Here is a 13,298-nt window from a genome sequence, read left to right as displayed (position 1 = left end):
GCTTATTTTGTCAACATACAGCTTTCTATTAAAATGCGATTAATTGCATTTAATTAGGCACAGACCCTGAAATTAACTCGATTAAAGTTTTAATCGAACCCCAACACAATTCTTTTTGCAAGAAATGCACCTGAACAGCTAGCTTCTCTTTACCCTTCCTAATCTACAGAGTTTGTAATATAAAATCTGAATAGCTTATCAAGATTGCATGGCTGTTATGTTTACAAAAAGTATTAGGAAAGTCTTTATGAGAAAAAGAAACAATTTCTGTAAACATTCTAAATTTTAACACAGCATCTTAGTGAAATTATTAAACTAAAACAAGTGGAAATTCTTGATTAAAAAAAACCGATATATAGACGAATGTAGTGCAGTAGAAATGTACCATGTATTCATTCATGATGTCTCGCTTTAAGAGATGGTAATTTAAAGCATTAACTTTGAAAAACTAATTGCAGAAAAAAGTATATATATTTTTAAATTGCGTTAATGTGCTTTGTAAATGAAAATGACGCAGTGTTTAAATAATAAATATCAAATGTAAAAAGGCAAGTGAGTGTTCTACTAGTGTCGAAAATGAAAATGAGAGGAGTACCACTTGATGAGAGAGTTAATGAATAAACAGTGCACAATACAAGAAATGTGGAAAAAAAAAACATTTTTGAGAGCATACTTTATGTCTACAGAGCTTCAACATTTAAAACCTAAAATTAGAGAACATCTGTGGTTGTATGGGGCGTGCAGATAAGATGAGAAAACTATCAGGTGAAAATGTGATCAGAGAGCTCTCAATCCAGATGTTTTATCTTTGCTTTTATTTCCACCATTTAGGTAATAATACTGTATTTATACTCATTGGAGAGGAATGTTAAGAAAAAATAAATTTCATATAAAGAAAATGTAACAGCGGCTGTATCTTAAAGGTAGGAAGAACCACAGCATCATAGGATAACTACAATATACCAGTTCTTAATAAACCAAGACAGATTCCTTTGTTAGTGTATATATTACTTTTCATTTATGACTATTATGGACTCATTCATTAAAAAAAAACATTTGCTCAAATTGAATAATTTTTCTTATTTTCATACATTGCTTTTTGAAAAAAATGTGATTAATCACAATTAGCTAAACACAAAGCCTCTCATTAATTAGATTCTTTTAATCGCATCCAACCACTACTTGCTTCTTTTTTTTTTTTTATCTTAGACCTTTGCCTGTCGTATTTCTTTTTGCGGAGACACACTGGACTCCCACTGGGACTGCTGTTTAGTCTCCTGCTGATTCCTGTCACTGCTTATTTATCTTTGCACTTTTAAACAGATGAAGACTGAATATTTCCTCAAAAGCTGCAGAACTGTCGCGAACACGGGATCACTGGAAACCGGCAGTCATTTAGGCTGACGGGCACTTTACAAGACGGACTCAGAGGCTCCATGTGGACCACAGCTCATAAAAGCTTTCTCTAAATTAACACAATAGATTTGAGGCTGCCAAAGAAACACTCCCTAATGAAACGCATGCACTCTTTGCAGCAGCTGAATTCGGTATTAACACATTTATTTCAGACTAGAAAAAAAACTGCAACTTACGCTCAGCAATAATAAGAGGAGGATAGAAGAGGAAGTAGCCCACCAGCTCAGCAGAAAACTGACCAAGAAGGTTGGAGGCAACTGTTCCATTAAGAAATACAGTCCCGTTCTTTACAGTGTAGACTAAAGACACAGCAGGAGAGCCTGGTGTCTGAGAAACACTCAGAATCTAGGAAAAGATAAAAAAAATCCCAGATATCAGTTTAGCAAGAAAACAAGGTGCAGACATAGGAAACGACAGAAGGGAATTGAAAACTACAGAACAGTTAGCTACTATAAAAGCCAGTAAAAAAAAAAAGGAGCATATTTTTTACTTAAACGTGTCAGTGTCACATTAGCTTTAATACATGGTGCACTTTAATGTGGCAGCGCATAAAAATTAGTAAAAACAGTGGTTCACTGGCATAATTACCATGCATCTGAAAATCAGCCAGTGAAAAAAACAGAAACACCCCAACTCACGAGGGGAGAATTTTGCACAAATGGTGAGCAATTTGCATCTGTTTGAAGCTGCCAAATCTTATAAAATGCCAGATGACTAACAGTAGCAGAGCAGCCCAGCCCAGGCAAATTAAGGTCACCGCATTACCTGAACTGCGAGTCGGCTTTTAGCGCTGAGAACTTTGGCCTGTGCCTCAGAAAAGACCTTCTCAAGTCTCTGTTCCATTGTTTGTAAGAAGCGACAGGATCGGGGGTCGTCACCTGAACCCACAAACTGCAACACTGCAACACAAAGAATGGCACAATGTAAAACTTCATGGGCTGCTAGAACTTAGTTTAGATGTACTGTGTATGGTTATAAACTTTACTTTACACACATGTAATGTGTCATTTTAGTCTCTGATGTGGTGTGACAAACGAGCATTTTTCTCTTTTCAGGGCAAAGTCACAGCAGGGGGAAAAAACACTATGAAGTCTCAAGCTGCTCTGTGACACGCTTGTTTTCACCCTGAGTGAGAGTTGGCTGACCTGTTTTCAGCTGGAAGCCAGTGGCAGGGCTGGATCTCCACAAAGCAACAGGAAGAGGCAGGGCTGTCACCATGGGGAGGTACTGTCGCAGGTCTGCAATCAGCTTATCACGGCCGTAGGACATCAAACCCTCTGCTACTACAGAGGGAGGGTAAACTGTCTCCCCTCCTGTCACGTGATAAGCCACCGTCATGTTGGGAGAGCCAAAAACCGTCTCCACCTGATAGTTGAGTTTAAAAAACAGGAGACGGCTGTTTACAGATATACCAAACATACAGTAATTCACATATAGCTACTTATGTAAGCAATGTGAGTTGGTGAAGTGTCCCTTCGTTAGGTTGAACAACAGCTCAATAGTTTAAAAAAATTAAGTTAAAAATGTGCTGGCAGTGTAGAAGGCACAGCTGTGATCCCCACTTTTTAAGGATTCTTTATCTTACTGTTATGGACTGTTATGGTATAGACGTACTCTATTATTAAATGGAATTTGTCCAAAGTTATCTTGCCACGTCAGTAAAATAACAAAAACTCAGAGGGAAGATTCGTATGGAAAAAAAAGACTGCTATGATTTTACTCAAACATGATTGTTTACCATTTACTGACAAGGGTACAGATAAAAAAAACTATAGATTAAAATAAAACAACTAGAATCAAAACCTGAATTGATTCAAACTTTATCAAAATGTTAAAGCATATTAATGCAAACTTGCAAGGTATTTTGAACCACTCAGACCTTCATCCATTCTGATTGAAAACCTTAGCTCTATCTGAAGAAAAGACACCCAGGTCATGATGCAACTACCACCATCACTTACTCTGGATATGCTGTTCTTGTGGTGATATTTGATGTGTTTTTATTACCAAATAAATCATTTTGAATGTTAACATTTTGAGGCTCTATTGTATTCTGCTGAGGTCTAAAATTTCCTTGTTCGGGCTCATATATTGTGCAGTCCACATTATCAGATATTTTAGAGGCTAATTCTAAAACATCAACAAATAAAATGGAGTTGGAAAATTACAGTTGTGGCAAAATGAAAGTAGGTTCAATTTTCAGCTTCATGATTAGCTTACCGTGGATGCTGACCCAACATCACATACAAATTTTACACTGAAATGTATGCGCCTATAATTTGAGAGAGAGAATGGGAACAAAAATCAAATGCAAGTCTCTTAAATGTTACCAAATGCCAGTAGGAATCTGTTTATCCACAGTACTGCTGGTACCTCTATTCACAACCAATGTCACATAAATGAAAGAATACTGCAGGCCGTGTGGGATCCAAAATTTCTGTTGTAATTGATCATTTTTGACTACACAGAATGAATCAGGCCACACACTGATACACTAATGGGTACATTGAGTATATTTATCATCATTCAGTTGAAAATATGTTGGCTTTATCTATAGGGTTTTCATGTGTGATGTACTGGTTAATAAATGTGCTTCTTTGAAGAAAAATTGTGATGTTTCAATCCAAGCAAGCCTTTAGCGTATTAACTGCAGTGTGAATAAAAGTGGGTAGCCAGGTGTTATATCCCCATCAAATCCAAGTGGGCTCTTTAAGGCCTACTCATAAATATCCATATTTATGGATATTTATGAGTAGATGTGGAGTAAATAGATAGAACACATTCCCACAGCACCAATTAACCAACTGCTGGGCAATGGTTTGGGTTTTTACACCAGAATGTAATGAAGTACCTGAGTTGTAGGAAATGCTATTATGTCAAACATCTGCTTTTCTTGCTGTGATACAAGCTCTAGTCCAATAAAATAAATAAATGAAGTCAAATTGAATTAGCAAAAACAGTTAGTTATGATATCTGAAAATGTTAAAATCTAATAAAAAGACCAAGGTCTCCTAAAAACTATTCTGATAGTCACAGACGCGCACAGGACGAAAAGACAGTGGATGAAAAATACAGATATGTCACAAGAACCGGTAAGAACTGAGAGGTTGCTGAGCGAAGAACAAAGAGCAACAACAACAAAAAAATCATGATAAGGAGACTGTAAACTCCTTAAGTCTTTTAAGAGATGGCTTTTGTTATGAGACCAAGTGTCTAAGTGCTCAAGCTAGAGCTGAAAAATAAATGTGTGCTTTTGCATTTGTGCATCGACACACAGAGTCTCAATGCGTTTTATCAGGAAGAGTTTGACTTTTTCCTGAGTCCTCCTCATCATAAAAGCTGGGATAGGAGCGATGATGGAACTAGGTGTTTTTGTAGGAGAGGTAGAACCATTCACATCTGTTATTGAAACCCATCAAAGGGCCCACATTGACGATGAGGCCAAAACACTGAGAGCCTCTTGTCTCCGTAGCTGAAAGTTACAACTCTGCCTCCACACAATTCAGCCTTGTTACAAGATCTATGAATAGAGCTCTTTATCATCCCTTCATCCTCTCAGGATCAACCCATGTGAAGGTGCTATTAGGAACAAACCTGTTATTTCCTTCGTTAAGAGTAAGACAGACAGATGGAAAAATAAAACAACTACCAAAAAAAAAAAACATGTAGATCTTTAAATTGGCATTAAAAATTCAAAAATAGTTTTTCAAAATGTTTTTAATCTTTAGTCTTGTGTCATTGAGCTAATTCATAAAATCAGCTCGGCACATTTGTCTCCTCCCAACCGTTTTAGTCTATAATTAAATGCAAAGGCAATTTCCCCAGCTATCAGCTGCTATAAGGGACCCATGCATTGTTCAAATAGGTGACCAAAGTGCACTGAAGCAAAACACCTTTCAAGAACACTGAGAGACACTGTGGGAGAACATGAGCTTCACATATTCAGCAGCCATGTAGAGGCAGAAACACTTATTTCTGCCTCTACATTTCTGGGTTAAGAAATGCAAAGAAAAGAGAGAAAAATGTTATAGCACTGCCCACACTAACTGCAACTTATTACAGACAGAGGGATATTGCTTTTCACACCTAATATGGTTAATTATTACAGAAATATTAAACAACAGGAGCTAAATTAAAGCTCTCTCTGTAGGTAAAACTGATAACACTGATATCCTTGATTGTAAATGAAATCAGTCTAATAGTTCGGCTTTCAGATATTTGCTTGTATATTCAAATAAGACTGAAGTTGTTGCATTTAGGCTTTTAACGCCACAGAAAAGCAAACTTCCACTTTATTTACCGTGGAAGGTTTTATGTTGGCGAGTCACTTTTAAATTGCATACCGTATGTGTCCTTTACCAACAAAACATTCCCAAACTTGCAGTAAAACATTTCCATTTACACTCATGACTTTGATTTGTTAGCATAAAGACAGACAAAAATGCTTGGTAGAAACTATTTGCATCCTGAAGTATTCAACCTTTTTACACAAACCAGCACAACCAGTACAACCATAGATTAATCAACTGTTTAAGCACTTTAACATTTGCTACAAACTACTTAAAATTGAGTAGTGGAGAAAATCTTTCTTGCTTTCTCAACTGAACTTGGGACATCTTTCCCAAGCTGATTTTTCAAATTGAAATTTAAAAATCTTCGGAATAAAAATGGAGCATGTAGTTAAATTGCATCGTTCAAGCACTCTCACAGGATCAGTGAGTAAGAATATTTGAATGGTTTTTTTTTTCATTGTTATTTCATTTTTTATTGTTTTTTTTTTTTTTTTTTGCCTTGTTTTGATATCTGAAATATTAAACAGATAAATAAATTACCAGAAGAGATTATATCTGGCAGTTCTAGCTTTGTTAAATTTGCTCCCTGTAAAATATGGATGTAAAATGTTCCCCTGATAAATATACTTATTAATTGCATAATATTTTCCAGACTGGAAACTTTGCATCTCTATGACAAGAGTACTTGTAGTTCCAGGATTGTGCATAAGAAGAGATGAGAGTTTTTAGCTTTTGAGTCCCATCCTCATGAATATCAGCTCAAGTTCTCAAGAATAGGCCTATTTCCCTTTCTGGAGCTTACAGTGAAAGTTTGTTTGTTTGTTTGTTTGTTTTTCCTGAGCCTTCCCTTTAGTTATGCTGCTGTAATTACATTCCACTGAGAGTATGTATATGGAAACTGGCACTATACAAAAACAATGAATCAAAATGATTCACAAGATTTTTTTTTTATGTCTTGTATATGTAAAACAGGGGGAGGAAGGAAATAACTACACTAAACCCATTGCTGAGTTTAACTGCTTTTTCCAAAAGAAATTTTTCACATATTTCTATCTGGCTGTGTTCAGTAATAACCTTGCATAGTTAAGAGGTGCTCTTAATACAAATTCACATCGAGCTGAGGTTTTAGAGGGCTGCAGGAGAGCGGGGAGATAGGATGCTTTTTGGCACATTGGGAAACATGATTTGTTCCACAAAAAGCTAATCCGAACACAAAGGTCATTTTGTGCATGCACTGGATTTATTATTGGGGAAACACTGAGTGGTTTCATTTAAACTTTTTTTTTTTACCCCCCTTTTTGACCAGATCCAATGTATGCAAAATGTTGCTGCAATACCAGCAATATTGCTGCAGATTGTTTATAAAGATGTGACTCTTGTCATCCATAAAAAACTAAATGACATCATTTTCAATGTTGGTACAGTAACTCAAATTTGTGACACCACACTGTGTCTTCTGGGAGCCAGTCAACCTAATTTCTATATTAATCTTCATCTCTTCTGTAATAGCCTACATCGGGGTCCTTGGTATGATTACACACAAGATTACACGCAAGATCCAGTTTTCTTGCAAGGGTAAAATGAGGAACAACTCACCATTGCTTCACTGAACAACTGTTTCTCAAATAGTGAAAAAAATATTCAGCACAAGTAGATTTAGTTCTGCAAAAAATGTAAATACTCCCAACCTGCTGCTGCCATTACATTACATGGGAGCCGTTTCTTTTCTATGAATTCATCTGGTAAATCACATCCAAAGCTTTTTTTAAGCTGCTTCATCCTGTTGACCTTTGCTTCTTCCTCCACAGGCTACGGTTTAACCTCGCCTTCATCCCTGCTGCCCCCCCTTAAATCTGACTTAATCAGTGTCATGTACATCAGTGATGTTGCTCTGTCTGCTGTTTAGTGTGCGTGGAGGGCTGGGTGAGGGGGTCTTCCTGCTGCTCTCCCTACCGCAGGCATTTTACATTTGCATGAGGAAGGTCAGGGAGGTCCCTAACAGACAAACACCAAAAATAAAAAGAACTTTGGAGACAGGAGGCTGGTGTAAGCACACAATAATGCGCAATAATCGTGTTTGATTTGTTTGATCATTTATTGGTGTGATCTTCAGATTCTTTCAACTTCTGTGTTATCAGTGAATGTAACAAATCTCTGCAGCCAAACACTTCTTCACACACATAAAACTACACACACATTGTCATATTATATACTGTAGAATAAGCATTCTTACCTGTGCTTGGGCTGATGTGTCATTCAAAGCTTTTCTGAGGCCTTGACTCAGTCCCCTTCGCAAGTTCTGTCTCTGAATGCTATCCAGCCTATTCCGTCTTACGTAGATTGACACAACTAAAACAGACAAAGAAGAAAAGTCAATTTGGAAACAAAGCATGACAGAAAATAATATTCTTCTCCTCCAGAGTTTTACCTGTTTTCACCCATAACCTCTCAGTTATATTGCACTGTGGCTGTGGAGCCTCTGTGGTCGTGGTGAAAGGTGAGACGAAGACGGCGGTGGCCCCCCTCGGGGGGTTTGCTCTTTGGTTGGGTAATGTGAACGTTCTTCTGCTGGTATAAGTCCTGATGGTTGTGATGGTTCTTCTGGTAACGGATTTGGGCTGCAGAGTGGTCGTGGTGGTCGACGCCATCATTACTTTCGGAGAAGGCGTGCTAGTGGTAGTGGTGGGAGTTTTTGTAGGTGGCGATGCGGTTGTTATGGTGAGCTTCACAGGGGCTGTCGGGGTATCGTGTTGCGGGGTCACCAGTGATACCTGAGATGTGTTCTCGATGGGCCCAGCAGAAAGGATTATCCTTTCTGACTGAGAAGAGCTTAGACTAACCTCATTTTCTTTGGGGAAAGTGGACACAACTGATTTAGATGTTCCAGCTGTAAGATCATCCATTTCTGACTCTGCAAGAACAAACGCCTCAGTCACTTGTGAGTGATCAGAATCTAATCTTAAGGTCAAAGCTGGTGAAAACCAAAGGAATGATACTTTCGATGGGTGTAAGTTTGGTGGTGTTGACAATATGTTAGTTGAATAAAACACTGAAGAGATTTTTTATAAGTATGAGGAGGACAACTGAGAGAATGAAGGTGATGGAAAAGCAATTGACTATGATGGAGATTGACATAAGAATGAAGGAAGTGGGTTGATTGTAAAGCTGACCTCTTTGGTTCGGCATTAAAAGTAATATTTGAAAATGTGACAGCCGAGTCAAATGCATACTTGGGAAACTGAGTATGGGGCTTTCATGCTCTTATACCTCAATACAAGAAGAGTAGCTTGGGATAGCATTTCAGAGTTAGTATTTATAGAAAAGAAAAGTAGAGACACATCTGAACTCCAGACAGATGTAGCAGAAGTTCCTATAATAACTCTGGCAGTCCACTGGAAGACACGGCAGATCTAGCATGAGCCAAAGGCAAATCAGGACTTTAGTTCTTATAGTATGAAGTCCCTTGAGCCAAGGTAGAAAATGTATGCCCTCCAAAGGTGAGATACTTTGGAAATGGACTACTGGTGACAGCTGTTGAATCATCCAAATTCAATAAATGCACATTATGCTCTTGTTTGCCTTCCAGTTTTTGATGTTCATGTGATGAGCCATCTGCTGCTAAATTAGATTTAGCACTGTCAAAGCTGCTAGATGCGTTTCCTGCTTTAAAAGCACTGCTTTGAACCAGAACTGGCTTGGTGGCTTTCCACTTTGTATACAGAGCCATTAGTTTTTTGCCAGAGCTGAAAATAGCACTCGATGTCTCCACGCTGTTGTGTCCATCACTAAAAGAGGTAGTTACTGCAAAGGGAGAGGCTAAGGCAATGGTTTTTTGCTGGCTCAAAATTGAATTTGATTCCTCTCTGCTCATGCTAGTGATTGATCTCAGCAGAGAAATTAATGTCATTAGTGTCAGGAGGGGTTTTGCTAAAGAGGAAGACGAATGACTGGCATAGAATTCGATTGAAGGGTTTTTAACAGGTTTTAACACACAATCAAAATGTTCAGGTGAGGGCAATTTAGCAGAAGACATTCTGCTACTGTCTATATAAAAGAAAAAGAAATAAAGACAAACAAAGGTGTCTTTTGAAGTCATAAAAGATAGAAGACTGTGAACTGCCCTGTCTTGTAAAATGCTGAATCTCTGATCATCATAGACTCTTCATTTCTATTGAAAAAAGGGAGTAACATAAATACTTTTGGTATTTCGGTGGAAGTCTTTTGAAGACTGGTTTTTATGTGACATGTCTGACGTTATGTGATTTTGTTTTCTTTCTTGGTAGTCATCTTCGTTCTCTAATCTTCTAGAAGTTGGGGTTAAAGCAGGATCCTCAACGGGGACTTTTTTTAGGAGGTTGTTTTGAGGATGTCTGCTACAAAATCACCCTCTCTACATAGAGTCCAAGTGAATTGGGCTTTATTCAGATTTCTAGATTGTTATTTAACTCTTTAATGTTCAGTCATTCAGGTTGTTTTCCTTGCATCCACTCTCTGCTCAAAAGAAGATTTTGCCCTTTTGTTGGGTGTAAATATCGTTAGAGCTGTCCAGCCTGTGTGGGCTACATCCTTGAAAGTGCCGTTATTGTTACAAATTCCTCAACATCTGACTTTGATGTGGACGAGGCTGAGGGGGCGAAAGCGTTGGCGGGTCATGTCTCAGCTGAGTAAGTGAAAGTGAGTTATTCAGGTGAGATGGCACGTAAGCAGATCCCAGCTCAGCCCCCGCTATCTCTCCCTGGTTGTAATTTATATTGATAGCAGGAAGTCTGGGACTGCTTTGACCTGCTGCCATCAGTAAATCACCAGGGTTAGATCATGCATCTTCTTAGGAGGAAGCTACAGAAACGTGGGTTTGTGCTGGCTTGGCGGCTGTGGTTTGAGAGGGAGGCATTTGATCTGATGAAGATTGGAAGAAAAAAAAACTATTTGCTGGTTGTGAAGATTGTTGCTGGTGTTACAGTTGGATTACCAAAATGTGAAATGATTGATGACATGCCTTTGCTACTTTTACAGGATAAAGTGTGACTATTAGCTATAGTCTTGTCTTGATTCCTAATAAAGGCTGTTCGGTGTAACATCTGCTGTGACATGACTAGAAAGTGAATAGCCTTTAGCACGGGCAGACAGCAGTGCTGATGTGGGATTATGTGAAACTCCCTGCTGCCTCTGAACTGCATGACTCCTTTGATTGGATGAAATTGGAGAGCTGTTTTTAAGGTTATCAGCAGATACAGAGTTCAGGCTTATGTTCAGATTTTGAATGAATCCATATAAATTAACTAAATGATTCAGACCATTGTTCTGAGTAGAATAAAAAGTGTTGGTCATCGGCCCAAGTAAGACAAAATGACTGTTCGTCATTTTATTGCTATCTTCTCTGCTGGGCTTACTTAGGAACATTGATGACTCGCTTGTGGCGTTTTGTGTATCCCATTAAACAACATATATTGTAGGTCACCAACCCTATAAGAGGTGGATTTTGCTCTCAATGCTGTCTACCCAAGCCCGAGGCTCAGCAGGTAATAACGTTGCTACCTCTATCTGAGAAGCAGGCTGTGTTGGACGCACTCCCCTGACCCTAAGATGAAACCGCTTTGTTTATCTGCTCAGTGGAAGATGACTGAAAAAATAAAGATAAGAAGAATGATAGCACAAAGAAGAAAGATGGTGCTGGGTCGACATTGATGTCAATGATAAAATTTAAATGATGACAAGTTCTGCTTTCCATCTATAAATGACACATAATAGCTTGGAGGCATGGTATGTAGGGTATTTCTTAGAACGGCTAAAAATCAGACCTGAGCGTGCTCTGAAGCTGTCTCCGACTGATGATGATGAGGAGGACATGTCTGAATCTTGGCTGGAACTATGTGAAGGCCATTGGGTGGTGAGTGTATCATCCTTACTGACAGTTGGCAAGGTTCTACTTTGATCAAGGCTCACTGGATGTTTGACAGTTCCTGCCATCACAGTTAAGATGGAGGAAAAAGCCGGCTGTCCCGATAAACCTTCGCCCTCTACATCTGCGTTGCTGTCCGAATGAACCACTTGGAAAGGCACCTCCCCCATCGCTGACACCTCAGCCATTGGTTGGACATGAGGACTTGTGAATGCGGAGCTCCTTGGTGGGGAGCCAGAGGCATCATAGGTGGGTTTTTCTGCAAAAAGAACATAAAGAGAAGATAATCTATTTTTACTTTTACGTATAGCCCTATTTAGATGCCATTTCTCTGTTGAAAGTTCTTGTCAATTATGAGTCAACTCATCCACCACTAACACTATGTATATCTATCTGGCATAAAAATCTATCTATCATCAATACCAACTTCGTTGTGCAGGGACATGAGGCGGAAACATACCACCAGGGAGGTTGGCCTCAACCTGCTTTGACAGCCAATAAAGGAAAGTAATTAAATATATCACAATTATAGTAAATTCTAAGGAAACGCTGTTAGATTGCTGCAATAAATACCTGTCAGTCAAAGGTTGCACATTCTTTTATGAGTAATTTTAGATTGATTAGAAGTTGTTTTCTGTTATTTCTCTATCATTTCATAGGTGTCAACTGGCTCAAAAATGTATTAAAAGCCAAAAATAAATGAAAATGAAGTGTAATACAAAGTTTTCAGAAATTATATGACTATTAAATTATACATTAGATCTAAGCATTTATATGGCTATAACCTTGATTTATGAAAATACTTAAATAGAAAGAAATTGTTACATGTGTACCAAAGGGTTTGCTGTGGGTTTCTATTTCTACTTCCATGAAATGGAAGTAAGGGTGGGAGTGGTTCTGGAGGGAGGTAAAGCTTTATACAAATGCAAGTCAATTACCATTTACCATGTAGGATGGGGCGAAATGTTTCAAACTCAAATTGGTCAGCAATTAAATAGAGCACTGAGGATGACAGTCAATGGTTAATAAGGATCTAAACTAAGGACTGATAAGAGGACTCAGCCTTGATTTAATAAAAGGACAGTTCTGCAGCTCTGTCACAATCTTAATGTTACTTACATAGTGTATACTGACTAAATTATATTACGATATTCCTCAATAAAGATATAACAGATAACAACCATAACTCAAAACAAATCAATTTTACATTGATTAATTCTGACCTTTGTCTGAAAATAGAAATTTTTTCAGCATTTAAATATGTCAATAAACAACATGATCTCTGAGGAATTTTGTTTTGAGTTCAGTAAAAATCAAAAAAGGCAAGAAACATTAACTTTGGTAAGTTAATATTTTGTAAGTCCCTGTAACTCTTCTTTTCCCAATTTTTTGAACAGGAACAAAGGTAACAACAGTGAGTCTGTTTCTATCATAGTCCTCAATAAAAAACAAAATCAGACGTCAGTGCATAAAAAAGTGCCTGATTAGCGCGTCGTGTTGCCTTAACCTTGACAGTTAATGCCAGCATAAAGTTTGCTTACATACTCTATATACACAACATTTTGCCTTGAAGGATTTTCAAATTAACAAGCGTCACAGTGTCACTGTGGACAAAGCAAAAGCAGCTCATCTACTCCCCTTCACACACACACAGACAAGCACTGAACCGTGTAAGGTACAAATGATGTGTT

At 38.1% G+C, this 13,298-nt stretch overlaps 1 protein-coding gene across 2 annotated transcripts in view; it reads right to left on the bottom strand.

The window, feature by feature from the left end:
- The window catches only part of kiaa1549lb (KIAA1549-like b), a 69,672-nt gene that overhangs the window by 29,293 nt on the left and 27,081 nt on the right, over positions 1-13,298 (bottom strand). For both annotated transcript variants that reach the window (XM_032561143.1, XM_032561142.1), the window contains exons 2-7: positions 11,507-11,866; positions 8,137-8,619; positions 7,942-8,057; positions 2,562-2,781; positions 2,182-2,315; positions 1,593-1,761 (exon numbers count right to left, since the gene is read on the bottom strand). In XM_032561143.1, the coding sequence (XP_032417034.1) occupies positions 1,593-1,761; positions 2,182-2,315; positions 2,562-2,781; positions 7,942-8,057; positions 8,137-8,619; positions 11,507-11,866 (1,482 nt within the window). The remainder of the gene's footprint in view (positions 1-1,592; positions 1,762-2,181; positions 2,316-2,561; positions 2,782-7,941; positions 8,058-8,136; positions 8,620-11,506; positions 11,867-13,298) is intronic.

This window comes from Xiphophorus hellerii, chromosome 4 (assembly GCF_003331165.1).
Source record: "Xiphophorus hellerii strain 12219 chromosome 4, Xiphophorus_hellerii-4.1, whole genome shotgun sequence".
NCBI classification, from domain to species: domain Eukaryota; kingdom Metazoa; phylum Chordata; class Actinopteri; order Cyprinodontiformes; family Poeciliidae; genus Xiphophorus; species Xiphophorus hellerii.
This window is presented reverse-complemented; position numbering and strand designations above follow the sequence as displayed.